At 68.7% G+C, this 26,743-nt stretch overlaps 2 protein-coding genes across 4 annotated transcripts; both read right to left on the bottom strand.

The window, feature by feature from the left end:
* Positions 1–851: 851 nt before the first annotated feature.
* ACADVL (acyl-CoA dehydrogenase very long chain) lies at positions 852–21,188 on the bottom strand. 3 transcript variants are annotated; one of them, XM_071800184.1, is made up of 19 exons: positions 21,039–21,187; positions 20,804–20,843; positions 19,987–20,059; positions 19,289–19,353; positions 17,489–17,623; positions 15,231–15,375; positions 13,977–14,106; positions 12,825–12,950; positions 11,337–11,535; positions 9,804–9,908; positions 8,868–8,954; positions 8,714–8,776; positions 7,194–7,295; positions 6,392–6,489; positions 4,877–4,949; positions 3,704–3,776; positions 2,053–2,125; positions 1,476–1,551; positions 852–982 (listed from the first exon to the last, which is right to left on the bottom strand). In XM_071800184.1, the coding sequence occupies exons 1-19, from the start codon at positions 21,095–21,097 to the stop codon at positions 857–859; spliced, it is 1,848 nt and encodes a 615-aa protein (XP_071656285.1). In that variant the 5' UTR covers positions 21,098–21,187; the 3' UTR covers positions 852–856. The 3 variants fall into 3 exon arrangements, with proteins under 3 accessions (XP_071656285.1, XP_071656286.1, XP_071656287.1); XM_071800185.1 differs by lacking the exon at positions 9,804–9,908 and having other exon boundaries at positions 21,039–21,188; XM_071800186.1 differs by lacking the exons at positions 17,489–17,623; positions 19,289–19,353; positions 19,987–20,059; positions 20,804–20,843; positions 21,039–21,187 and adding an exon at positions 16,935–17,022.
* Positions 21,189–22,696: 1,508 nt separating this feature from the next.
* PHF23 (PHD finger protein 23) lies at positions 22,697–26,628 on the bottom strand. The gene is made up of 5 exons (XM_071800227.1): positions 26,497–26,628; positions 25,743–25,774; positions 25,550–25,642; positions 24,507–25,068; positions 22,697–23,032 (listed from the first exon to the last, which is right to left on the bottom strand). The coding sequence occupies exons 1-5, from the start codon at positions 26,516–26,518 to the stop codon at positions 22,824–22,826; spliced, it is 918 nt and encodes a 305-aa protein (XP_071656328.1). The 5' UTR covers positions 26,519–26,628; the 3' UTR covers positions 22,697–22,823.
* Between the last annotated feature and the right edge of the window lie 115 nt (positions 26,629–26,743).

The following is a 26,743-nucleotide window of genomic DNA, read 5'->3' as shown; positions in this document are numbered from 1 at the left end:
TTAATGCCCCCCCCCACTTCCCCCCCACCCCCCCCGCCGCGGGGCCCGATGGGAAACGGAGTCCGCCCCCCCCGGTCGTTCAGCGTTTATTGGGTTCATTCGTTAAGGCACAAAACGGGGGGGGACCCCAAAATGAGGGGGGTCCAATGCCCCCCCCAGCATCAGTAAAGCACAAAACGGGGGGGGGACCCCAAAATGAGGGGGGTCCAATGCCCCCCCCAGCATCAGTAAAGCACAAAACGGGGGGGGACCCCAAAATGAGGGGGGTCCAATGCCCCCCCCAGCATCAGTAAAGCACAAAACGGGGGGGGGACCCCAAAATGAGGGGGGTCCAATGCCCCCCTTCCCCCCCCAGGAGTGTTAATGCTCCCGCCCCCCCCCCGGAGAAAAGGGGAGACCCCCCCCCAAAAAATGGGACACCCCGAAAAAATGAGACCCCCCCCTAAAAGATGAGACCCCCCCCAAAAAAGGGGTTGGGATTGGGGGGGGGTGGAATGGGGGTGAATGGGGGGGGGGTGGGGCGTTTGGGGGGGTCATAGGGGGTCAGGGGTTTTTGGGGGGTCAGGGGGGTTTTGGGGGGGTCTGTGGGATTGGGGGGGTTCAGGGGATTTTTGGGGGGTCAGGGGGTGTTTGGGGGTTCAGGGGGGGTTCAGGGGAGCTGGGGGGGTCACAGCGGGTTTGGGGGGCTCAGGGGGGGTCAGGGAGTCCTGGGGGGTTTTGGGGGGCCCAGGGGGGTCTGGGGGGCTCAGGGGGGTCTGGGGGCCCAGGGGGGTCTGGGGGTTCAGGGGGGTTTTGGGGGGTCTGGGGGGTTTTGGGGTCCCAGGGGGGTCTGGGGGGCTCCGGGGGGTCCCGGGGGTCAGAAGCCCAGGGGGGTGGGCACCACGACCCCCCCGTTTTCCACCAGGGCGCCCGCGATCGCCCGCAGGTTCCGGAAGTTTTGCTTGGGGAGGGGGCCGAGGGTCCCGAGCACCCGGTGCTGGGCCTGGGGGGGCACCCGTGACCCCCAAATCCACCGCGAACCCCAAATCCACCCCAGCACCCCCCAAATCCACCCCGAACCCCAAATCCCCCCAACGCCCCCAAATTCCCCCCAAACCCCCATCAAATCCCCCCCAATAAACCCCAAACCCCCCCACCTCACCCCCCCGCCCCCCCCGAACCCCCAAAATCCCCCCCAATACCCCCAACCCCCTCCAAACCCCCCTGACCCCCCCAGAGCCACAAACCCCCCCCATAACCCCCCCACCCCAAAGCCCCCAACCCCCCCATGCCCCCCCCACCCCTCACCCCCCCACCCCAAAGCCCCCGACCCCCCCATAACCCCCCCCACCCCTCACCCCCCACCCCAAATCCCCCAACCCCCCCTGGCCCCCCCATAACCCCCCCACCCCTGACCCCCCCCCCGACCCCCAGATCCCCCCAACGACCCCCGCCCCCCCCGCCCCCCCGCCCCCCCGCCCCCGCCCCTCCCCCACCTCGCTGCACCACGTGTCGCACAGGAGCCGCTCGTGCTGGGCCGTGGGGGCCCCCCCGGACAGAGCACGTGACGCCCTGGGGGGAGGGGCGGTCAGGGGGGGCGGGGGGGTCAGGGGGGCCGGGGGGGTTGGGGGGTCAGGGGGGTTGGGGGAGCGGGGGGGGCATTGAGGGGGCTGGGGGGGCCAGGGGGGTTGGGGGGGTTTGGGGGGGCAGGGGGTTCAGGGGTTTGGGGGGCAGGGGGGGTCGGGGGGGGCATTGAGGGGGTTGGCTGTTTTGGGTGATTTTGGGTGTTTTTGGGGTGATTTTGGGGTAATTTTGGGGTGATTTTGGGTGTTTTGGGGTGATTTTGGGTGTTTTGGGGTGATTTTGGGTGTTTTGGGTGCTTTCGGGGTGTTTGGGTACCTGGCCAGCACCACGGCCATGGCGTAGACGTCGATGGGGTATTTTGGGGTGATTTTGGGTGATTTTGGGGTGATTTTGGGTGATTTTGGGTGATTTTGGGGTGATTTTGGGGTGATTTTGGGTGATTTTGGGGTGATTTTGGGTGTTTTGGGTGATTTCGGGGTGTTTGGGTACCTGGCCAGCACCACGGCCATGGCGTAGACGTCGATGGCGGCGTCGGCCACGCGGGTCAGGAGGAACTGCTGCTCTGCACCCCGAATGGGACCCCCCAAAACGGGACCCCCCCAGTCAGGGACCCCCCCAAAACGGGACCCACGGGGGTCAGGAGGAACTGCTGCTCTGCACCCCGAAACGGACCCCAAAATGGGACCCCCCAGTCAGGGACCCCCCAAAATGGGACCCCCCAGTCAGGGACCCCCCCAAAATGGGACCCACGCGGGTCAGGAGGAACTGCTGCTCTGCACCCCAAAATGGGACCCCCCCCAGGGACCCCCCCAGTCAGGGACCCCCCCAAACGGGACCCACGGGGGTCAGGAGGAACTGCTGCTCTGCACCCCAAACGGGACCCCCCAAAACGGGACCCCCCAGTCAGGGACCCCCCCAAACGGGACCCCCCAGTCAGGGACCCCCCCAAAATGGGACCCCCCAGTCAGGGACCCCCCCCAAAACGGGACCCCCCAGTCAGGGACCCCCCCAAAATGGGACCCAGTCAGGGACCCCCCAGCCAGGGACCCCAAACGGGACCCACAGGGGTCAGGAGGAACTGCTGCTCTGCACCCCAAACGGGACCCCCCAAAATGGGACCCCCCCAGTCAGGGACCCCCCCAAAATGGGACCCCCCCAGTCAGGGACCCCCCCAAAACGGGACCCCCCCAGTCAGGGACCCCCCAAAACGGGACCCAGTCAGGGACCCCAAACGGGACCCCCAGTCAGGGACCCCCCAAACGGGACCCCCAGCCAGGGACCCCCACGGGACCCCAGTCAGGGACCCCCAAAACGGGACCCCAGTCCCATTTTGGGGTGCGTACCCACGATCCCCTTCCCTGTTTTGGGGTCCCCCCCGTTTTGGGGTGCCTACCCATGATCCCCTTCCCCGTTTGGGGGTCCCATTTCGGGGTCCCCCCCATTTTTGGGGTCCCTACCCACGATCCCCTTCCCCGTTTTGGGGTCCCCCCCTTACCCACGATCCCCTTCCCCATTTTGGGGTTCCCCCCATTTTTGGGTCCCCCCCCTTACCCACGATCCCCTTCCCCGTTTGGGGTCCCCCCCATTTCAGGGTCCCCCCCATTTCGGGGTCCCTACCCACAATCCCCTTCCCCGTTTGGGGTCCCCCCCATTTTGGGCTCCCCCCCGTACCCACGATCCCCTTCCCCATTTCGGGGTCCCCCCATTTCGGGGTCCCCCCCGTACCCACGATCCCCTCCCCCGTTTGGGGTCCCCCCATTTTGGGGTCCCCCCCGTACCCACGATCCCCTTCCCCATTTTTGGGGTCCCCCCCGTACCCACGATCCCCTTCCCCATTTTTGGGGTCCCCCCCGTACCCACGATCCCCTTCCCCATTTCGGGGTCCCCCCCATTTCGGGGTCCCCCCCGTACCCACGATCCCCTTCCCCATTTCGGGGTCTCCCCCATTTTGGGGTCCCCCCCATTTTGGGGTCCCCCCCGTACCCACGATCCCCTTCCCCATTTCGGGGTCCCCCCATTTTTGGGGTGCGTACCCACGATCCCCTTCCCCATTTCGGGGTCCCCCCCATTTCGGGGTCCCCCCCATTTTTGGGGTGCATACCCACGATCCCCTTCCCCATTTTTGGGGTCCCCCCCGTACCCACGATCCCCTTCCCGTGCCGCAGCAGCAGCGTCTCGGCCGTTTCCGAAAAAACCTCCAGGCAGCGCAGGGTCTGGGGGGACCCCGAAAATGGGACCCCCCGAAACACCCCAAAAACCCCCAAAAACACCCCAAAACCCCCCCGAAACACCCCAAAAACCCCCAAAAACACCCCCAAAACACCCAAAAACACCCCAAAACACCCCAAAACACCCCAAAACCCCCCAAAACACCCTAAAACACCCCAAAAACCTCCCGAAACACCCCCAAAACCCCCCAAAACACCCCAAAACTCCCTAAAACACCCCCAAAACACCCCAAAACCCCCCAAAACACCCTAAAACACCCCAAAACCCCCCAAAACTCCCTAAAACACCCCCAAAAAGCCCCTAAAATCCCCCTAAAACCCCCCAAAACCCCCCGAAAATGGGACACCCCAGAACACCCCAAAACCCTCTGAAACCCCCCCAAAACCCCCCCAAAACCCCCCAAAATGGGACCCCCCCAAAAACCCCCAAAATGGGACCCCCCCAAAAACCCCCGAACCCCCCCCCCAAAAAACCCCCAAAACCCCCCAAAATGGGACCCCCCAAACCCCCAAAAACCCCCAAACCCCCCAAAATCCCCAAACCCCCCAAAACCCCCAAATCCCCCAAACCTCCCCAACCCCCCCCAAACCCCCCAGAATCCCCCAAACCCCCCAAACCCCAAACCCCCCCAACCCCCCCCAAACCCCCCAGAATCCCCCAAACCCCCCAAAGCCCCAACCCCCCCTAAAGTCCCAAGCCCCCCCAATCCCCAAAACCCCCAACCCCCCCAAAATCCCCAAGCCCCCCAAGCCCCCCAAAGCCCCAAACCCCCCAAAGCCCCAAACCCCCCGAGCCCCCCCCAAACCCCCCAAACCCCCGAGCCCCCCAACCCCCCCAACCCCCCGAGCCCCCCAACCCCCCCAAAACCCCCGTGCCCCCCAAACCCCCCGAGCCCCCCAAACCCCCCAACCCCCCCAACCCCCCTGTGCCCCCCACCCCCCGTGCCCCCCAACCCCCCGAGCCCCCCACCCCCCCGTGCCCCCCAAGCCCCCCAACCCCCCCAAACCCCCCGAGCCCCCCAACCCCCCGAGCCCCCCCCCCCAAAACCCCGAGCCCCCCCCCCGCGCCCCCCGAGCCCCCCCACCTTGCGGGCGCTGTCGTGCAGGTCCGGGTGCACGTGCTCCTGCAGGGACAGCCCCGAGCCCAGCCCGGCCCGCCTGGGGGCGGGGCAGGGGGTCAGGGGGGTCGGGGGGTCGGGGGGGTCTGGGGGGTTGGGGGGGTCAGGGGGGTCGGGGGGTCTGGGGGGGTCTGGGGGGTTGGGGGGGTCAGGGGGGTCGGGGGGTCTGGGGGGGTCAGGGGGTTTGGGGATCACTGGGGGTTTGGGGTTCAGGGGGGTCAGGGGGTTTGGGGGGTCAGGGGGGCCTGGGGGGGTCAGGGGGGTTTGGGGGGTCCCAGGGGGTCAGGGGGGTTTGGGGATCACTGGGGGTTTGGGGTTCAGGGGGGTCTGGGGGGTCAGGGGGGTCAGGGGGGTCAGGGGGGTTTGGGGATCACTGGGGGTTTGGGGTTCAGGGGGGTCAGGGGGTTTGGGGGGTCAGGGGGGCCTGGGGGGGTCAGGGGGGTTTGGGGGGTCCCAGGGGGTCAGGGGGTTTGGGGATCACTGGGGGTTTGGGGTTCAGGGGGGTCAGGGGGCTGGGGGGTCAGGGGGGTCTGGGGGGGTCAGGGGGTTCATGGGGGTCTGGGGGGTCCCAGGGGGTCAGGGGGGTTTGGGGATCACTGGGGGTTTGGGGTTCAGGGGGGTTTGGGGGTCGGAGGGATGTAGGGGATATGGGGGGTTTGGGGGTTCAGGGGGTTCAGGGGGGTTTGGGGTTCAGGGGGGCTTGGGGGGTCAGGGGGGTCAGAGGGTTCAGGGGGGTCAGGGGTCAGAGGGGTTTGGGGGGTCAGGGGGGTCAGGGGGGTCGGGGGTTGGGGATTCAAGGGGGTTTGGGGTTCAGGGGGTTTGGGGTTCAGGGGGGTTTGGGGGGTCAGGGGTTTTGGGGGTCAGGGGGGTCAGGGGGGTCAGGGGGGTTGGGATCCGGGGTGTTTTGGGGTGCCCGGGTTGTTGTGGGGGGGTTGTTTTTGGGGTGCCCGGGGGTTATTTTGGGGTGCCCGGTCATTTTTGGGGTGCCCGGGGGTCATTTTTGGGGTGCTGGGGTCGTTTTGGGTGCCCGGGGGTCATTTTTGGGGTGCCGGGGGGTCATTTTTGGGTGCCCGGGGGTCATTTTTGGGTGCCCGGGGGGTCATTTTTGGGTGCCGGGGGTCATTTTTGGGGTGCCCGGGGGTCATTTTTGGGTGCCGGGGGGTCATTTTTGGGTGCCGGGGGGTCCTTTTGGGTGCCGGGGGTCATTTTTGGGTGCCCGGGGGTCATTTTGGGTGCCGGGGGGTCATTTTTGGGTGCCGGGGGGTCCTTTTGGGTGCCGGGGGTCATTTTTGGGTGCCGGGGGTCATTTTGGGTGCCGGGGGTCATTTTTGGGGTGCTGGGGTCATTTTTGGGTGCCGGGGGTCATTTTGGGTGCCCGGGGGTCATTTTTGGGTGCCCGGGGGTCATTTTTGGGTGCCCGGGGGGTCATTTTTGGGGTGCTGGGGTCATTTTGGGTGCCGGGGGTCCTTTTGGTGCCGGTACCTGCGCAGGCGCCGCGCGGCCTCCCCGGCCAGCACCCCCACGTGGGCCAGGGGGCTCCGCAGCGCCCCCTGCAGCCCCCGCAGCTGCGCCCCCAGGCTCTGGGGGGAGGGGCGGCCCGGGGGGGCGGGGGGGTCAGAAAAGGGGGACACGGGGGGAGAAGGGGGGGCAGAGATCAGAGCGGCCCTGCAGTGCCCCCCATCCCCCGCTCCCACCCCCCATCCCCCATTTCCCCCCATCCCCCGCTCCCACCCCCCATCCCCCATTTCCCCATCCCCCGCTCCCATCTCCCCCATTTCCCCCCATCCCCCCATCCCCCATTTCCCCCCATTCCCCCCCATCCCCCCATTCCCATCCCCCCATTTCCCCCATTCCCATCACCCCATCCCCCATCCTCCCCATTTCCCCCCTCCCCCCATTCTCATCCCCCCCTTTCCCCCCATCCCCCCCTTTCCCCCCACATTCCCCCATCACCCCCTCCCCCCCATTCTCATTCCCCCCATTTCCCTCCACCCCCCCAGTTTCTCCCCATCCCCCATCCCCCCTCCCCCCATTCCCCTTCCCCCCATCCCCCCTTCCCCCCCATATTCCCCCATTCCCCATCCCCCCCATTCCCCCCCATCCCCCCCAGTTTCTCCCCATCCCCCCTCCCCATCCCCCCATTTCCCCCCATTCCCCATTCCCATTCCCCCCATCCCCCCTTCCCCCCATATTCCCCCATTCCCCATTCCCCCCCATCCCCCCCAGTTTCTCCCCACCCCCCCATCCCCCCATATCCCCCATCCCCCCCCCGCCCCTCCCCCACCTGGAAGCCCGAGAGCGCCACAAAGAGCCTCAGGATGTCGTTGGTGCCCTCGAAGATGCGGAAAATGCGCAGGTCCCGCAGCACCCGCTCCACCCCCGCCTCCTGAAACGGGGGGACCCGAAATGGGGGGACCCCGAAAATGGGGGGACCCCGAAAGTGGGGGGACCCCGAAACCCCCCCAGACCCCCCCGGGACCCCCCGGGACACCCACACTTGGGGAGGTCCCGCTCCACCCCCGCCTCCTGCAACGGGGACCCCGAAATGGGGGGACCCCGAAAATGGGGGGACCCCGAAAGTGGGGGGACCCCGAAACCCCCCCAGACCCCCCCGGGACCCCCCGGGACACCCACACTTGGGGAGGTCCCGCTCCACCCCCGCCTCCTGAAACGGGGACCCCGAAATGGGGGGACCCCGAAACCCCCCCGACCCCCCCGGGACCCCCAGAGCTGGGGAGGCCCCGCTCCACCCCCGCCTCCTGAAACGGGGGGACCCGAAAATGGGGGGACCCCGAAACCCCCCCAGACCCCCCCGGGACCCCCCCGGGACACCCACACCTGGGGAGGTCCCGCTCCACCCCCAACTCCTGGAACGGGGACCCCAAAACTGGGGGGACCCCGAAACCCCCCAGACCCCCCCAATACCCCCCCGGGACCCCCAGAGCTCGGGGGGACCCCAAAAACCCCACAGACCCGCCCCCCAAAACACCCAAACCTGGGGAGGTCCCGCTCCACCCAGAACATGGGGGGTCCCCAAAACACGGGGGGGGGTCCCCAGAACAAGAGGGGGGGGGTCCCCAAATCACAGGGGGGTCCCCAGAACATGGGGGGGGTCCCCAGAACAAGAGGGGGGGGTCCCCAAATCATGGGGGGGTCCCCAGAACATGGGGGGGGTCCCCAGAACAAGAGGGGGGGGGTCCCCAAATCATGGGGGGGTCCCCAAAATGTGTGGGGGGTCCCTAAAACATGGGGGGTCCCCAAAACACAGGAGGGGTCCCCAGAACAACGGGGGGGGGGTCCCCAAATCATGGGGGGGTCCCTAAATCACAGGGGGGGTCCCCAGAACTGGGGGGGGTCCCCAAAATGTGGGGGGGTCCCCAAAACACATGGGGGGTTCCCCAGACCCCACAGGGGTCCCCAAAACGTGGGGGGGTCCCCAAAACACAGGGGGTCCCCAAAACCTGGTTGGGGTCCCTAAATCACAGGGGGGTCCCCAGAATAAGGGGGGGGGTCCCCAAATCATGGGGGGGGGGTCCCCAGAACACGGGAGGGTTCCCAAATCATGGGGGGGGTCCCCAAAAACATGGGGGGGGTCCCTAAATCACAGGGGGTCCCCAGAACATGGGGGAAGTCCCCAAAATGTGGGGGGGCTCCCCAAATCACAGGGGGGCTCCCCACAACACGGGGGGGTTCCCAAAACATGGGGGTGGTCCCAAAACACAGGGGGGGGGCTCCCAGACCCCAGGGGGTCCCCGGAACACGGGGGGGGTCCCCCAAACCCCCCCGAACCCCCAAACCCCTGACCTGCATGTACCCCATGCCCCCCATGATCTGGATGCACTCGTCGGTCGCCGTCCAGGCCGCTTCCTGTGGGAAAACGGGGGTCAGACCCCCCCAAAACGGCCCTGGGGGGTCCCCGAAAGTGGGGGGGGGGTCCCCAAAACCCCCCAGGCCTCACCGAGCCGAAGATTTTGCTGATGGCGGCTTCGATCTGGAAATCGGCGGCGCCCTGGTCCATGTTGGCGCTGATCATGTAGGCCATGGACTGCGGGGACGGGGCAGGGGTTGGGGGGGGCCCGAGGGCGTGGGGGGGTCCTGGGGGGGATTTTTGGGGAGTTTTGGGGCGGTTTTGGGGGGTTCTGGGGCTCCTGGTGCAGCCCCTGCAGCGGCTTCTGCACCCCGGACTGAACCAAGTTGGGGGTTTGGGGGGGGCCGGGGGGGGCCCCAAAGGTTAGGGGGGGGACCCAAAGGTTGGGGGGGTCCTGGGGGGGGTCCTGGGGGGTCCCTGAGGGTTTGGGGGAGTCCTGGGGGGGATTTTTGGGGCGTTTTTGGGGGGATTTGGGGGGTTTTGGGGCTCCTGGTGCAGCCCCTGCAGCGGCTTCTGCACCCCGGACCGAACCAAGTTGGGGGTTTGGGGGGGTCCTGGGGGGGGCCCCAAAGGTTAGGGGGGGACCCAAAGGTTGGGGGGTCCTAGGGGGGTTCCTGGGGGGTCCCTGAGGGTTTGGGGGGGTCCTGGGGGGGATTTTTGGGGAGTTTTGGGGCGGTTTTGGGGGGTTCTGGGGCTCCTGGTGCAGCCCCTGCAGCGGCTTCTGCACCCCGGACTGAACCAAGTTGGGGGTTTGGGGGGGTCCTGGGGGGGCTCTGGGGTTTGAGGGGAGACTCCCAAAGGTTGGGGGTGTTCTGAGGGTTTGGGGGGGTCCTGGGGGGGGGTCCCCGAGCGTTTGGGGGGGTCCTGGGGGGGATTTTGGGTCATTTTGGGGTGTTCTGGTGCAGCCCCTGTGGCGGCTTCTGCAGCCCGGACCGAACCAAGCTGGGGGTTTGGGGGGTTGCGGGGGGGTCGCGGGGGGGCGCAGTGTTCTGGGGGTCCCGGGGGTCTTGGGGTCCCCGCACCCACCTCGGTCACGTACTGCAGCAGCGCCATGCGCGCCAGCTTCTCCTGGATGGCCCCAAAAGTGTGGATTTTGGCCCCAAACTGGGTGCGGTTGGTGGCGTGTTCCACCTGGGGGGCAGGGGGGTCAGGGGGGGTTGGGGGTTCATGGGGGGGTCTGGGGGGGTTGGGGGCCAGGGCGGTATGGGGGGTCCTTGGGGGGTTTGGGGGTTCATGGGGGGTCAGGGGGATCTGGGGGGTCTGGGGGTCAGGGGGGTATGGGGGGTCCTTGGGGGGTTTGGGGGTTCATGGGGGGTCTGGGGGATCTGGGGGGCCCTGGGGGGGTTTGGGGGGGCCCTGGGGGGGTTTTGGGGGTTCATGGGGGGTCTGGGGGGATTTGGGGGGTCAGAGGTGTATGGGGGGGTTTGGGGGTCAGGGGGGTATGGGGGGGCCCTGGGGGGGTTTGGGGGTTCATGGGGGATCAGGGGATTTGGGGGGGTTTGGGGGGTCAGGGGGGTCTGGGGGGGTTTGGGGGTCATGGGGGTATGGGGGGGTCCTGGGGGGGTTTGGGGGTTCATGGGGGGTCTGGAGGGGTTTGGGGGGTCTGGGGGGGCCCTGGGGGCTTTGGGGGGTCAGGGGGAGTCTGGGGGGGGCCCTGGGGGGTTCAGGGGGCTTTGGGGGGTTCTGGGGGGTTTTGGGGTCCCCCACTCATGGCCTTGTCCAGCACCCCCCGCATGGTCCCCGCCATGGGGGCTCGGGGTGCATTGGGGTGCATTGGGGTCCATTGGGGTGCATTGGGGTGCATTGGGGTGCATTGGGGTGCATTGGGCTGTGTTGGGGTTTGGGGGGCTCAGGGAGGTTTGGGGGTTCCCGGGGGGGGTTTTTGGGGTTCGGGGGGGTCCCCACTCACGGCCTTGTCCAGCACCCCCCGCATGGTCCCCGCCATGGGGGCTCGGGGTGCATTGGGGTGCATTGGGGTGCATTGGGGTGCATTGGGCTGTGTTGGGGTTTGGGGGGCTCAGGGGGGTTTGGGGGTTCCGGGGGGGGGTTTTTGGGGTTCGGGGGGGTCCCCACTCACAGCCTTGTCCAGCACCCCCCGCATGGTCCCCGCCATGGGGGCTCGGGGTGCATTGGGGTCCATTGGGGTGCATTGGGGTGCATTGGGGTGCATTGGGCTGTGTTGGGGTTTGGGGGGCTCAGGGGGGTTTGGGGGTTCCCGGGGGGGGTTTTTGGGGTCCGGGGTTCCCCACTCACGGCCTTGTCCAGCACCCCCCGCATGGTCCCCGCCATGGGGGCTCGGGGTGCATTGGGGTGCATTGGGGTGCATTGGGCTGTGTTGGGGTTTGGGGGGCTCAGGGGGGTTTGGGGGTTCCCGGGGGGGGTTTTTGGGGTCGGGGGGTCCCCACTCACGGCCTTGTCCAGCACCCCCCGCATGGTCCCCGCCATGGGGGCTCGGGGTGCATTGGGGTGCATTGGGGTGCATTGGGCTGTGTTGGGGTTTGGGGGGCTCAGGGGGGTTTGGGGGTTCCCGGGGGGGGTTTTTGGGGTCCCCCCACTCACGGCCTTGTCCAGCACCCCCCGCATGGTCCCCGCCATGGCCGCCGCCATCCCGAAGCGCCCGTTGTTCAGGATGTTCATGGCCACCTTGAAGCCCCCCCCGGGGGTCCCCAGCACGTTCTCGGCCGGGACGCGCACCCCCTCGAAATGAACCTCGGCCGTGTTGGACGCGCGGATGCCCAGCTTCTTCTCGGGGGGGCCGCTGGGGGGCGCCCAAACCGTGGGGACCCCCCCAAACCGAGGGGCCACCCCCCAAAACCGAGGGGACCCCCCCAAAACCGAGGGGACCCCCCCCAAAACCACGGGGACACCCCAAACCACGGGGACACCCCAAAACCGTGGGGACACCCCAAACCGTGGGGACACCCCAAAACCACGGGGACACCCCAAACCACGGGGACACCCCAAACCGTGGGGACACCCCAAAACCCCCCCTGAGCCCCCCAACCCCCCTCGAGTCCACAGGGACCGCCCCAAACCACAGAGACCTCCCCTGAGCCCCCCAAAACCCCCCTGAGCCCCCCGGGCCACAGGGCCCCCCCCCAAGGCCCCCCCCTCACTGTGACCCCTCCCCCACTCACTGCGTGACCCCCCCGAACGCCCGGTGACCCCCCCCGGGTGCCCCCCCCCACTCACTGCGTGACCCCCCCGAACGCCCGCTCCACCACGAACGCCCCCCCCCCACTGGGTGACCCCCCCCCGGGTGACCCCCCCCCCCCCCGGACCCCCCCACTCACTGCGTGACCCCCCCGAACGCCCCCCCCCACTCACTGCGTGACCCCCCCGAACGCCCGCTCCACCACGAACGCCCCCCCCACATTGTGACCCCCCCCACTCACTGCGTGACCCCCCCGAACGCCCGGTGACCCCCCCCGGGTGCCCCCCCCCACTCACTGTGTGACCCCCCCGAACGCCCGCTCCACCACGAACGCCCCCCCCCCACTGGGTGACCCCCCCCCCGGGTGACCCCCCCCCCGGACCCCCCCACTCACTGCGTGACCCCCCCTCACTGTGACCCCTCCCCCACTCACTGCGTGACCCCCCCGAACGCCCGGTGACCCCCCCCCGGGTGCCCCCCCCCACTCACTGCGTGACCCCCCCCGGGTGCCCCCCCACTCACTGCGTGACCCCCCCGAACGCCCGCTCCACCACGAACGCCCCCCCCACATTGTGACCCCCCCACCCACATTGGGTGCCCCCCCCACATCGGGTGCCCCCCCCGGACCCCCCCACTCACTGCGTGACCCCCCCGAACGCCCGCTCCACCACGAACGCCCCCCCCACATTGGGTGCCCCCCCCCACATCGGGTGCCCCCCCCGGACCCGCCCACTCACTGCGTGACCCCCCCGAACGCCCGCTCCACCACGAACGCCCCCCCAACACTGGGTGACCCCCCCCCCCGGACCCCCCCACTCACTGCGTGACCCCCCCGAACGCCCCCCCCCCCACTCACTGCGTGACCCCCCCGAACGCCCCCCCCCCCCACTCACTGCGTGACCCCCCCGAACGCCCGCTCCACCACGAACGCCGTCACCCGCTCCCTGCTCTCCCCGCTCTGCTCGTCCGGCAGCGCCGTTTTGGCGAAAACCGTGAAGATTTCGGCCAAACCGCCGTTACTGGGGGGGGGGGGCGGGGGTGAGACCCCTGAGCCCCCCCCGGGATCCCCAAAACCCCCCCGGGACCCCCAAAACCCCCCCGGCCCCCACAAAACCCACCCGGGTCCCCCCAAACCCCCCCCTTTCCCCATCTTGGTTCGGTCCAGGACGCAGAAGCCGCTGCACCGGGACCCCCCAAAACCCCCCCAAATGCCCCAAAACCGCCCCAAAAATCCCCCCCAGGACCCCCCCAAACCCTCAGGGACCCCCCAGGACCCCCCCAACCTTTGGGGACCCCCCCAACCTTCAGGGATCCCCCCAAACCCAGAGCCCCCCCCAGGACCCCCAACTTGGTTCGGTCCGGGGTGCAGAAGCCGCTGCAGGGGCTGCACCGGGAGCCCCAAAACCCCCCAAAACACCCTAAACCCCCCCCAAACCCCCCAAACCCAGCCCCCAGGACCCCCCAAAACCCTCGGGGAACCCCCCCAGGACCCCTCCACCTTTGGGGACCCCCCCCGCCCCCCTCCCCAGTTCTCGATCCCATCCAGGGTGCAGAAGCCGCTGCCGGGGCTGCACCAGGACCCCCAGAACCCCCCAAAACGCCCTAAAAACTCCCCCAAAATTCCCCCCAGGACCCCCCAAAACGCTCAGGGACCCCCCAGGAACCCCCCAACCTTTGGGGATCCCCCCAACCTCCAGGGATCCCCCCAGACCCCAGAGCCCCCTCCAGGACCCCCCCAAACCCCCAACTTGGTTCAGTCCGGGGTGCAGAAGCCGCTGCAGGGGCTGCACCAGGAGCCCCAAAACCCCCAAAAACCGCCCCAAAATGCCCCAAATTCCCCCCCAGGTCCCCCCCAAACCCTCGGGGAACACCCCCAGGACCCCCCCAACCTTTGGGGCCCCCCCCCGTCCCCCCTCCCCTGTTCTTGGTCCCATCCAGGGTGCAGAAGCGGCCGCAGGGGCTGCGCCAGGACCCCCCAGCCCCCCAGCCCCCCCAGGACCCCCCAGACCCCCCCAGGACCCCCCATGCCCCCCCAGCCCCCCCACCTGATCCAGAGCTTGTTCCCGTGCAGGGTGTAGAAGCGGCCGCAGGGGCTGCGCTCGGCCCGGCTCCGGATGGACGCGGCGTCGGAGCCGCTGCCCGGCTCCGTCAGGCAGAACGCGGCCACCGCCTCGCCTGGGTCAGGGGTCACGGGGGTCAGGGGGTCACGGGGTCATGGGGTCAGGGGGTCACGGGGGTCAGGGGGTCACAGGGTCAGGGGGGTCACGGGGGTCAGGGGGTCATGGGGGTCCCAGGGTCATGGGGGTCAGGAGGGTTGGGGGGGCACAGGGTCACTGGGGGGGCACAGGGGTCAGGGGGTCATGGGGGTCATGGGGGTCACAGGGGTCAGGGGGTCATGGGGGTCAAGGGGGTCCCAGGGTCATGGGGGTCAGGGGGGTTGGGGGGGGCACAGGGTCACTGGGGGGGCACAGGGGTCAGGGGGTCATGGGGGTCAGGGGGTCATGGGGGTCATGGGGGTCAAGGGGGTCCCAGGGTCATGGGGGTCAGGGGGGTTGGGGGGGGCACAGGGTCACTGGGGGGGCACAGGGGTCAGGGGGTCATGGGGGTCACAGGGGTCAGGGGGTCATGGGGGTCAAGGGGGTCCCAGGGTCATGGGGGTCAGGAGGGTTGGGGGGGCACAGGGTCACTGGGGGGGCACAGGGGTCAGGGGGTCATGGGGGTCACAGGGGTCAGGGGGTCATGGGGGTCAAGGGGGTCCCAGGGTCATGGGGGTCAGGGGGGTTGGGGGGGGCACAGGGTCACTGGGGGGGCACAGGGGTCAGGGGGTCATGGGGGTCACAGGGGTCAGGGGGTCAGGGGTTCATGGGGGTCACAGGGGTTGGGGGGGCACAGGGGCCAGGGGCTCAGGGGGGTTGGGGCAGTTTGGGGGTGTCTGGGGGGGTTTGGGGGCTCTGGGGGCAGTTTGGGGGTGTCCAGGGGGGGTTGGGGGCTTGGGGCAGTTTGGGAGTGGCCAGGAGGAATTTGGGGGTGTCCAGGGGGGTTCGGGGGGATGCGGGGGGGTTCAGGGGGTTTCAGGGGTGGTTCAGGGGGGTTTTGGGGTGCAGGGGGTTTTGGGGGTCCAGGTACCCCTGGCCAGGCGGGGCAGGTTCTTCTCCCTCTGGGCGGGGGTCCCTGGGGTCTGCGGGGTCTCAGGGGGTTCGGGGGTGTCGGGGTGGGTTCGGGGGGCTCAGGGGGGCTCGGGGGTGGTTTAGGGGTGCGGGGGGTTTTGGGGTGCGGGGGGGTTTGGGGCCCCGCGTTACCGCTGGCCAGGCGGGGCAGGTACTTCTCCTTCTGGGCGGGGGTCCCGTAGAGCAGCAGCCCCTTGAACCCAATGCTCTGGTGGGCGCCCAGGGTGATCCCGACCCCCAGGTCGTGCTGCCCCACGATCTGAACCAGGCGCGCGTACTGGGGACAATGGGGGGACAGGGGGGGACATGGGGGACATCAGTGGGGTCACATCCATGGGGGGACAGGGGGGGACAGGGGGGGACAATGGGGTCACAATGGGGGGACAATGGGGACACAATGGGGGGACAGGGTGATCCTGACCCCCAGGTCGTGCTGCCCCACGATCTGAACCAGGCGGGCGTACTGGGGACAATGGGGGTACAATGGGGTCACAATGGGGGGACAATGGGGGGACACGGGGTCCCGACCCCCAGGTCGTGCTGCCCCACGATCTGAACCAGGCGCACGTACTGGGGGGGACAGGGGGGACAATGGGGTCACAATGGGGGGACAATGGGGGGACAATGGGGTCACAATGGGGGGACAGGGGGTCCCCACCCCCAGGTCGTGCTGCCCCACGATCTGAACCAGGCGCGCGTACTGGGGACAATGGGGGAACAGGGGGGGACATGGGGGACATCAGTGGGGTCACATCCATGGGGGGACAGGGGGGGACAGGGGGGGACAATGGGGTCACAATGGGGGGACAATGGGGGGACAATGGGGTCACAATGGGGGGACACGGGGTCCCCACCCCCAGGTCGTGCTGCCCCACGATCTGAACCAGGCGGGCATACTGGGGGGGACAGGGGGGGACAATGGGGTCACAATGGGGGGACAGGGTGATCCCCACCCCCAGGTCGTGCTGCCCCACGATCTGAACCAGGCGCGCGTACTGGGGACAATGGGGGGACAATGGGGACACAATGGGGGGACAATGGGGTCACAATGGGGGGACACGGTGATCCCGACCCCCAGGTCGTGCTGCCCCACGATCTGAACCAGGCGCGCGTACTGGGGGGGACAGGGGGGGACAATGGGGTCACAATGGGGGGACAATGGGGGGACAATGGGGTCACAATGGGGGGACACGGGGTCCCGACCCCCAGGTCGTGCTGCCCCACGATCTGAACCAGGCGCGCGTACTGGGGACAATGGGGGGACAGGGGGGGACATGGGGGACATCAGTGGGGTCACATCCATGGGGGGACAGGGGGGGACATGGGGGACATCAATGGGGGGACATGGGGGGACAGGGTGATCCTGCCCCACAATCTGAACCAGCCGGGCGTACTGGGGGGGACACAATGGGGACACAATGGGGGGACATGGGGGTGACATGAATGGGGGGACATGGGGGACATGAATGGGGGGACATGGGGGACATGAATGGGGTGACATCAGCGGGGGGACAGGGGGGACACGGGGGTCCCCCCCCCCAGGTTGTGCTGCCCCACGATCTGAACCAGGCAGGGACATGGGGGGACATGGGGGGCATCAGTGGGGGGACAGGGGGGACATCAATGGGGGGACATGGGGGACATCAATGGGGGGACATCCATGGGGTGGGAAATCAATGGGGGGGCATCAATGGGGGGGCATCAATGGGGGGGCATTAACGGGGACATCAATGGGGGATGAATGGGGTGACATCAATGGGGGGGCATCAATGTGGGGCTGGGGGGTAAATGGGGGTGGGGGTTCAAGGGGCTCCCTGGGGCGTCCCCCCCCCCAACCTGGGTGTTGCTGAGCCCCAGGCCCCCATTCCGGGTCCCCCCCCATTCCAGGTCCCCCCCCATTCCGGGTCCCCCCCCATTCCAGGTCCCCCCCCATTCCGGGTCCCCCCCCATTCCGGGGTCCCCCCCATTTCGGGTCCCCCCCCATTTCAGGCTCCCCCCCCCCCATTCCGGGTCCCCCTCCCCCATTCCGGGGTCCCCCCCATTTCGGGTCCCCCCCCATTTCAGGCTCCCCCCCCCATTCCGGGTCCCCCCTCCATTCTGGATTCCCCCCCTCATTCCAGGGTCCCCCCCATTCCAGGGTCCCCCCCATTCTGGGGTCCCCCCCACTTCAGGGTATTCCACCCCCTCATTTTGTGGTCTCTCCTATTTTGGGGTCCCCCCCCCATTCCGGGGTATTTCACCCCCCCATTTCAGGGTCCCCCCCCATTCCGGGTCCCCCCCCATTCCGGGTCCCCCCCATTTCAGGGTCCCCCCCACTTCAGTGTATTCCACCCCCCCATTTCGGGTCCCCCCCTATTTTGGGGTCCCCCCCCATTCCGGGGTCCCCTCACCTGGGTGTTGCTGAGCCCCAGCCCCCCCAGCTCGGGGGGCACCTGCAGCCCGAACGCCCCCAGCTCCTTCAGCCCCCGCATGGTTTTCTCCTCCACCTCCCCCAGGGCGTCGTTCCGCGCCGCGTCGTTCACCTCCTGGGGGGCCGCGGCGTTGGGGGGACCCCAAAACCACCCCCGGGGCGCCCCGGCCCCCCCGGACACGGGGAGCCCCGAAAACGGGGGGTTGGGGGGGTCCCTGGGGCGTTTCGGGGGGATTTGGGGGGGAGTTGGGAGTTCAGCCATCAGTAGGGACCAGAGTGAACAACATGTAATGTGTTAGAGGGGAGGTCAGGGGGTTCCTGGTGGGGGGAAATGGGGGTCAGGGGGGGCCTGGGGGGGTCCCTGGGGCATTTTGGGGGGTCCCAAGGGGATTTGGGGGGAGTTCTGAATGTAGCTATCAGTAGGGACCAGAGTGAACAACCCACAGTGTGTTACAGGAGGGGTCTGGGGATGCCTGGGGGGGTCCCTGGGGGGTCCCTGGGGCGTTTTGGGGGGATCTGGGGGGTCCCAGGGGGGTTTGGGGGGGAGTTGGGAGTTCAGCCATCAGTAGGGACCAGAGTGAACAACATGTAATGTGTTAGAGGGGAGGCCAAGGGGTTCCTGGTGGGGGGAAATGGGGGTCAGGGGGGGCCTGGGGGGGGTCCCTGGGGCATTTGGGGGGTCCCAAGGGGTTTTGGGGGGGAGTTGGGAGTTCAGCCATCAGTAGGGACCAGAGTGAACAAGCCATAGTGAGAGAGAGGAAGGGTCTGGGGGGTCCCTGGGGGGGTCCCTGGGGCGTTTTGGGGGGATCTGGGGGGTCCCAAGGGGTTTTGGGGGGGAGTTGGGAGTTCAGCCATCAGTAGGGACCAGAGTGAACAACATGTAATGTGTTAGAGGGGAGGTCAGGGGGTTCCTGGTGGGGGGAAATGGGGGTCAGAGGGGGCCTGGGGGGGTCCCTGGGGCATTTCGGGGGGGTCCCAAGGGGTTTTGGGGGGGAGTTGGGAGTTCAGCCATCAGTAGGGACCAGAGTGAACAAGCCATAGTGAGAGAGAGGAAGGGTCTGGGGGGTCCCTGGGGGGGTCCCTGGGGCGTTTTGGGGGATCTGGGGGGTCCCAGGGGGGTCTGGGGGGAAGTTGGGAGTTCAGCCATCAGTAGGGACCAGAGTGAACAACATGTAATGTGTTAGAGGGGAGGTCAGGGGGTTCCTGGTGGGGGGAAATGGGGGTCAGGGGGGGCCTGGGGGGGTCCCTGGGGCATTTTGGGGGGTCCCAAGGGGATTTGGGGGGAGTTCTGAATGTAGCTATCAGTAGGGACCAGAGTGAACAACCCACAGTGTGTTACAGGAGGGGTCTGGGGATGCCTGGGGGGGTCCCTGGGGGGTCCCTGGGGCGTTTTGGGGGGATCTGGGGGGTCCCAGGGGGGTTTGGGGGGGATTTGGGAGTTCAGCCATCAGTAGGGACCAGAGTGAACAACATGTAATGTGTTAGAGGGGAGGTCAGGGGGTTCCTGGTGGGGGGAAATGGGGGTCAGGGGGGCCTGGGGGGGTCCCTGGGGCATTTCGGGGGGGTCCCAAGGGGTTTTGGGTGGGAGTTGGGAGTTCAGCCATCAGTAGGGACCAGAGTGAACAACCCATAGTGTGTTAGAGGGGAGGTTGGGGGGGGTCTTGGGGGGAAAAGGGGGGGTCAGGGGGTCCTGGGGGGGGTCAGGGGGTTCCTTGGGGGGGTCGGGGGGGGTCAGGGGGTTCCTTTTGGGGGGGGGGACACCCCAAAACCCCCATTTTACCTGGAAGAAGCGGCTGACGGGGCCCACGAGCTGCTGCAGGGTCTGCTCCTGCTCCTCGCTCAGCGCTGGGGGCACCCCCGTGATTAACGGGACCCCAGTAATTAACGGGACCCCAATAATTAACGGGGCACCCCAATAATTAACGGGGACCCCAATAATTAACGGGGACCCCAATAATTAACAGGACCCCAATAATTAACGGGGCACCCCAACATTAACGGGGCACCCCCACATTAACAGGGCATCCCCAAAATTAATGGGGCACCCCCATAATTAACAGGGAACCCCAATAATTAATAGGGCACCCCCAAAATTCGGGGTCCCCCCCCATATTTCGGGATCCCCCCCGTTTCAGGGTCCCCTCCCATTTCAGGGTCCCCCTCATTTCAGGGTCCCCCCCATATTTCGGGGTCCCCCCCACAACATTTCAGGGTCCTCCCCAACATTTCAGGCCCCCCCCACATTTCAGGCCCCCCCCCCCCATATTTCGGGGACCCCCCAACATTTCAGCCCCACCCCCCCCCATATTTCGGGGTCCCCCCCCAACATTTCAGGGTCCTCCCCAACATTTCAGCCCCCCCACATTTCAACCCCCACCCCCCCATATTTCGGGGTCCCCCCCATTTCGGGGTCCCCCCCATATTTTGGGGTCCCCCCCATATTTCGGGGTCCCCCCCCCATTTCGGGGTCCCCCTCACCTGAGGGGTAGGGGAACACCTGCTCCGTGTTGAGTCTCCCCAGGAACATCCCCACGGCAAAGGACCCGGACACCTGGGGGGGTCCCCAAAACTGACCCCCCCCCCCGGACCCCCCAGACCCCCCCAAAACCTCCGGGGTTCCCCCCAAATCCCATTAAACCCCGCCCCCCCCCCCCCCCCGTCACCTTTCCCCCAGTTTCTGCCACGTGACCTTTGCTCCAGTTCTGACGTCACGGGCGGGTGGGCGGGGCTGGGGGAATCCCGGGGGGTTCTGGGGATCCCCGGGGTGATTTTGGGGGGTAATTGGGGCTCCCGGGGGTGGATTTGGGGGTCCTGTGGGTGATTTGGGGGGAATTTGGGGTAACTGGGGATCCCGGGGGGGATTTTGGGGGTGAATTTGGGGTATTTGGGGGTCACGGGGGGGATTTTGGGGGTCTTGGGGGGTTTCTGGGAGTGATTTTGGGGGTCCCAGGGGGTATTTGGGGGTGAATTTGGGGGTCTCAGGGGGTGAATTTGGGGGTGAATTTGGGGACAATTTGGGGGGTCCCAGGGGGTACTTGGGGGTGATTTTGGGGACTATTTGGGGGGTCCCAGGGGGTGATTTTGGGGGTCCCGGGGGTGATTTGCGGCTGAATTTGGGGGTGATTTTGGGGTCCCAGGGGGTGATTTTGGGGGTCCCGGGGGTGATTTGGGGCTGAATTTGGGGGTGATTTTGGGGTCCCGGGGGTGATTTCGGAGGCGATTTTAGGGGTGACTTCGGGGATGATTTGGGGGGGTCCCAGGGGCTGATTTGGGGTGCGTTTGGGGGTCCCGGTACCTCAGGCTGGTTCGTGCTCTGCAGCCGCGTCCCCCCGAGCCTGCGCATGTCGGGGGGGTCACATTGGGGACCCCCCCAAATCCTCTGACCCCCCCCAATCCTCACCACCCCCCCCCCGCCCCGGGACCCCCCAAAACCCCCCGGGTCCCCCAGCCCCCCCCAAACCCCCCGTTCCCTTTAAGCCCCGGGACCCCCCCAATACCCCTGGGACCCCCCCTCCCCGTTCCCGCCTCACCCCGGCGCCCCCCGGCGGAGCAACCGCAGCCCCAGCGCCATCCCGGCCGCTCCCCGCATGGCCCCGCGGTGCCGGTGTCCCCGTGTCCGTCCGGTGTCCCGGTGTCCGTCCGGTGTCCCCGTGTCCGTCCGGTGTCCCCGTGTCCCCCCGCCCCGGTCCGTCCCGGCCCGCCCAAGGTCGCGCAGGGGCCGCTGGGAAACGTAGTGCGCGCCCTTTATGCTAATGAACCCTCAGAGCCCCGCCCGGGAGGCGGTGCCAGTCGCTATGGCGACGCCGAGGCCACGCCCCCCCAGCACCGCCTCGCCTCGTCGCTATGGTAACGCCGCTCGCCACGCCCACGGAGCGCGGGCACCACCCCCCGTCGCCATGGAGACGGCTCAGACCCCGCCCCCGAGATGATCCCGCCCGCGTCACCATGGAAACGGCTCGGACCCCGCCCCCGCCGCCATGGAAACGCCCCCGGCTGCGGCCCCGCCCTCATGGAAACGCCTGAGACCCCGCCCCCGGGCTGGCCCCGCCCCCTCCCTCATGGAAACGCCTCAGCCCCCGCCCCCGGGCTGGCCCCGCCCCCGGCGCCATGGAAACGCCCCCCGTGTCACCATGGGGACCCCACGGGGGGGGTGCAGACGGACAGACGGACACCGACCCCCCCCGTACGAAGGACGCGACGCCGTTTATTTACAGGGTGGGATGGGGGGGGGGGAGGAGCGGCCCCCCCTGAACTCCAAAATATTCCTAAAACGGGGGGGGGGGGCGATTCCCCCCCCAACCCCCCCGGGCCCGTTTTGGGGGGAAAAAGGGGCTTTTGGGCAAAACCAAAGTTAAAAAAATACCAGGCGGAAAAGCCCCCCCCCAATATTTACAGCCGGACTCTACGGGGGGGGGGTCCCCAATAACCCCCCCTTTGGGTGAGGGGGGGACCCCAAAAGCCCCCTGAGCCCTCCCTGGGTCACCCCATGAGCACCCCCTGGGTGGGGGGGACCCTAAGTGTTCCCCCCCCCACCTTTGGGAGACTCAGGGGGGGCTCAGGGGACCCATTGGGGGGTCCCAGAGGGCCCGATCCCCTATGAGCCTCCCCCAGCTTGGGGGTGACCCCCATGGACTTGGGGGTCCCGGGGGGGTGGGGCCATTCCTAGGAGTCCCCCCCAGGCCAGAAGACTCAGGGGGGGTCCCTAAGTGCCCCCCCCAACTTTGTGGCCCCATTGGGGGGTCCCAGAGGGCCCGATCCCCTATGAGCCTCCCCCAGCTTGGGGGTGACCCCCATGGACTTGGGGGTCCCAGGAGGGGTCCCTAAGTGTCCCCCCATGTTGTGGCCCCATTGGGGGGTCCCAGAGGGCCCGATCCCCTATGAGCCTCCCCCAGCTTGGGGGTGACCCCCATGGACTTGGGGGTCCGGCAGGGGTCCTGGGGGGGCTGGGCTGTCCCTAAGTGACCCCCCCAGGCCGAGAGACTCAGGGGGGGCTCAAGGTGTCCCCCCCACTTTGTGGCCCCATTGGGGGGTCCCAGAGGGCCCGATCCCCTACGAGCCTCCCCCAGCTCAGGGGTGACCCCCATGGACTTGGGGGTCCCGGGGGGGGTCCTGGGGGGGCTGGGCTGTCCCTAAGTGACCCCCCCGGGCCAGAAGACTCAGGGGGGGGCTCAGGGCGTCCCCCCCACTTTAGGGACCCACTGGGGGGGTCAGAGAGTGGGGGACAATGCCCTGACCCCAATGAGCCTCCCCCAGCTCGGGGGTGACCCCCATGGATTTGGGGGTCCGGGGGGGGTCCCGGGGGGGCGGGGCCGTCCCTAGGAGTCCCCCCCGGGGCGGGGGGCGCGGGGGGGCGGGGGCGGCCCCCCCCGGCAGCGCTGGCAGGTGAAGACGTCGGGGACGTTGTTCCTGCGCACGCGGGCGCACGACAGATGGACCCAGGTCCCGCAGCCGCTGCACTCGATCATGGGCCGGCCCGCGAACGGCTTCCCGCAGTAACACGTGATCAGGTCCCACGAGTCGTCCCCTGGGGGGCGGGGACACGGGGGGGTCAGCGGGGGGGGGCACGAAGCGGGGGGACCCCAAAGTGGGGGGGTGGGGGAGCACGGGGTCACTGGGTGCTTCATTCATCCATTGATTGATTGATTCATTCATCCCTATGGGGGCACGGGGTGCCTCAATCATCCATTGACCCATTCATTGATCCATTGACCCATTCATTCATCCCTATGGGGTCAGTGGGTGCTTCATTCATTGATTCATTGACTCATTCATTGATCCATTGATCCATTCATTGATTCATTCCCTATGGGGTCAGTGGGTGCCTCATTCATTCATTGACCCATCCATTGATCCACTGACCCATTCATTCATCCCTATGGGGGCAGTGGGGATGGGGACATGGGGGTCATGGGGGTCCCGCAGTAACACGTGATCAGGTCCCACGAGTCGTCCCCTGGGGGGCGGGGACACGGGGGGGTCAGCGGGGGGGGGGGCACGAAGCGGGGGGACCCCAAAGTGGGGGGGTGGGGGAGCACGGGGTCACTGGGTGCTTCATTCATCCATTGACCCATTGATCCATTCATTCATCCATTGATCCATTCATTGATCCATTGACCCATTCATTCATCCCTATGGGGGCACTGGGTGCTTCATTCATCCATTGACCCATTGACCCATCCATTGACCCATTCATTGATCCATTGACCCATTCATTCATGACCCCACGACCCCTGCCCCCGTGACCCCTGACCCCCCGTGCCCCCTACCCAACTCCACCATGATGTCCCATCCATGACCCCTGACCCACGACCCCGTGACCCCCGTGCCCCCTACCCGACTCCACCATGATGTCCCCATGACCCCTGACCCCACGACCCCTGACCCCCCGACCCCTGACCCCCCATGCCCCCTACCCGACTCAAACATGATGTCCCCATGACCCCTGACCCCGTGAACCCTGACCCCCGCCCCTACCCGACTCCACCATGATGTCCCCATGACCCCTGACCCCACAACCCCTGACCCCCCGACCCCTGACCCCCCGTGCCCCCTACCCGACTCAAACATGATGTCCCCATGACCCCTGACCCCGTGAACCCTGACCCCCGCCCCTACCCGACTCCACCATGATGTCCCCATGACCCCTGACCCCGTGACCCCTACGCGACTCCACCATGATGTCCCATCCATGACCCCTGACCCCATTGACCCCCCATGACCCCTGACCCCTACCCGACTCCACCATGATGTCCCCATGACCCCTGACCCCGTGACCCCTACCCGACTCCACCATGATGTCCCATCCATGACCCCTGACCCCATTGACCCCCCCATGACCCCTGACCCCTACCCGACTCCACCATGATGTCCCCATGACCCCTGACCCCGTGACCCCCGCCCCTACCCGACTCCACCATGATGTCCCCATGACCCCTGACCCCTACCCGACTCCACCATGATGTCCCCATGACCCCTGACCCCGTGACCCCTGACCCTACCCGACTCCACCATGATGTCCTCGTCCCTGGCGCGCGCGTCCCCGTCGCTGGAGCTCCCGCCGTCCCCGTCGTCCCCGTCCCTGCTGCTCTCGGTGCTGCCCCCCCCCTCCTTGCCCCCCCCTCCCCCCGCCTCGCCGGGGGGGGGCGGGGGGGCGGCTTCGTCCTCCGAGTCCGTGTCGCTGGGGGGGGGCGGCCGCCCCGCCCCCTCCCCCTTTTTCCACCGCCGCTTTTTGCTCCTTTTGACCCCCCCGCCCCGGGGGGGCTCCCCCCGCCGGTTCCGCCGCCGGTTGGGGTGCGGGGGGGGCGGGGTGGCGGGGGGGGGCAGCTCGAACAAGGAGTCCTTGAGGCGCATCTTGTCCAGCAGGGCGGGCTCGGGGGAGGCGAGGCGGGCTAGAGCGGCCCCGCCCCCCGCCCCTCCAGCGCCGCCCTTCTTGCCGCTCTTGGCCTTCCGGACGAACGTCTCGATGGTGCGCAGGGCGGCGGGGGCGCCCCAGCCCGCCGAGCCCCCCCCGTCCGCGCCCCCCCCCGGCGAGCTGGGGCCCGACGGCGGCCACGCGCTGTCCTGGAGGGGCAAACGGAACCGGGGGGGGGCGTTAAAGGGGCTCGGGGAGCGCGGGAATTGCGGAGGGGGCGCCACAACGCCCCCGATCCCCACTGCCCCCCCCAACATGGCGGCGCCGCCGCGCGGGGGCCGCCGGGAGTTGTAGTTTCACCCACCAATCACAACGCGCGGCGCCTACAGCTCCCAGCGTGCCCCGCGCGTAACGCTGCGTGCACGGCGGCGCCGCGCGGGGGTTGCCGGGAGTTGTAGTTTCGCCCACCAATCACAACGCGCGGCGCCTATAACTCCCAGCGTGCCCCGCGGCGCGGGGAAGGGGGGGGGCGCGCAAGGCATGCCGGGAGCTGTAGGCCGCGCCGGGGCGGTGGCGGGAAAGGGGGGGGGGCGCGGGAAAACGGCCCCGGGAAGCGCGAATTGAACGGGAAACGGCGCGGAAAGGCGGGAAAAGGGGCCCCGGGACCCCCCCCGGCCCCCCGGCCCTCACCTCGGCGGGCGCCGGGATGTAGCCCGCGTAGGCCAGCACGAAGCTGCAGAACTTGTTGAAATCCTCGATCGTCCGCCGCCGCTTCTCCGGGGGCTGCGGGAACCGGGGGGGGGCGGGGAGGACCGGGGGGGCGGGGGCGTCACACCGGGAACCCCCTCCCCGCCCCACACCCCCCGGTTCCCCTCCCCCTCACCTGTGTCTCCGCCTTCAGGCTCGGCAGCGGCTCTGGGGGGAGGGGCGGTCACACGGGGGCCCCCGAAACGACCCCACCCCCATCCCCCCCCCCCACCTCCGGTTGTGGTCCCGGGACCCCCCTTCCCCCCCCACCCCGCGCCGCTTCCCCCCGGTCCCCCCCGAACCCCCAGCGCTCCCGGACCCCCCCGGCGCTCCGGTTCCCCCCCCCCGGTTCCGTGTCCCCCCCGGAGCTCCCGTTCTCCCCCGGGCTCCGTGTCCCCCCCCTCCGGGACCCCCCGGTGCTCCCGTTCTCCCCCCGGCTCCGTGTGCCCCCCTCCGGGACCCCCCGGTGCTCCCGTTCTCCCGGTACCGGAACCCCCCCCGGTGCCCCCGGGGCTCCGGTTCCCCCCCCGGTTCCGTGGGTCCCCCCGAACCCCCAGCGCTCCCGGGATCCCCCCCACCCGGTGCCCCCGGGGCTCCGGTTCCCCCCCCCGGTTCCCCCGGTTCCCGGCGCTGGGGACCCCGCGCTGCTCCGGTTCCCCCCGGGTACCGTGACCCCCCGGTGCTCCCGTTCTCCCGGTACCGGGCCCCCCGCGTCCCGGTTCCCCCGGGGCTCCGGTTCCCCCCGCCCGGTTCCCCCGGTTCCCGGCGCTGAGGCTCCGGTTCCCCCCGAACCCCCAGGGCTCCCGGGATCCCCCCGCCCGGTTCCCCCGGTTCCGGGACCCCGCGCTGCTCCGGGACCCCCGGACCCCCCCCCACGGCGGTTCCCCCACCTCCGGGCCCCGGCTCGGCCATCGCGGCGGCCCCGCCGAGCGGGATGGGGCTCGGGCCCCCGGCTCCGTCCGTCGTTCCGTCCGGTGCCGCCTCGGTCCAGCCCGGCCACGCCCCCCACCCGCCAAAGCCACGCCCCCAACCCCCACCCCCCCCCACACCCCGCTCCACGCACGCGCCAACCCCGCCCACCACCGCAACCCCGCCCGCGGCTCACAAACCACGCCCAGCAACCCGGCACCGCCCAAA

The sequence above is a fragment of the Patagioenas fasciata genome, chromosome 29 (genome assembly GCF_037038585.1).
Source record: "Patagioenas fasciata isolate bPatFas1 chromosome 29, bPatFas1.hap1, whole genome shotgun sequence".
In the NCBI taxonomy this organism is placed as follows: domain Eukaryota; kingdom Metazoa; phylum Chordata; class Aves; order Columbiformes; family Columbidae; genus Patagioenas; species Patagioenas fasciata.
Note: the sequence above shows the minus strand (reverse complement) of the source record. Positions and strands in the feature narration are given on the sequence as shown.

Bases quoted from the DNA above. Each gene is read 5' to 3' on its own strand.
- ACADVL (XM_071800184.1), bottom strand. From the start codon at position 21,097: ATGCGGGGAGCGGCCGGGATGGCGCTGGGGCTGCGGTTGCTCCGCCGG. The intron at 20,844-21,038 runs GTGAGGCGGGAA...CGACATGCGCAG, and splicing joins CTCCGCCGGGGGGCGCCGGG to GCTCGGGGGGACGCGGCTGC. The intron at 17,624-19,288 runs GTAAAATGGGGG...GCGGCCCCCCAG, and splicing joins CCGTCAGCCGCTTCTTCCAG to GAGGTGAACGACGCGGCGCG.
- PHF23 (XM_071800227.1), bottom strand. From the start codon at position 26,518: ATGGCCGAGCCGGGGCCCGGAG. The intron at 25,069-25,549 runs GTGAGGGCCGGG...TTGCCCCTCCAG, and splicing joins ACATCCCGGCGCCCGCCGAG to GACAGCGCGTGGCCGCCGTC. The intron at 23,033-24,506 runs GTAGGGTCAGGG...CCCGCCCCCCAG, and splicing joins GGACATCATGGTGGAGTCGG to GGGACGACTCGTGGGACCTG.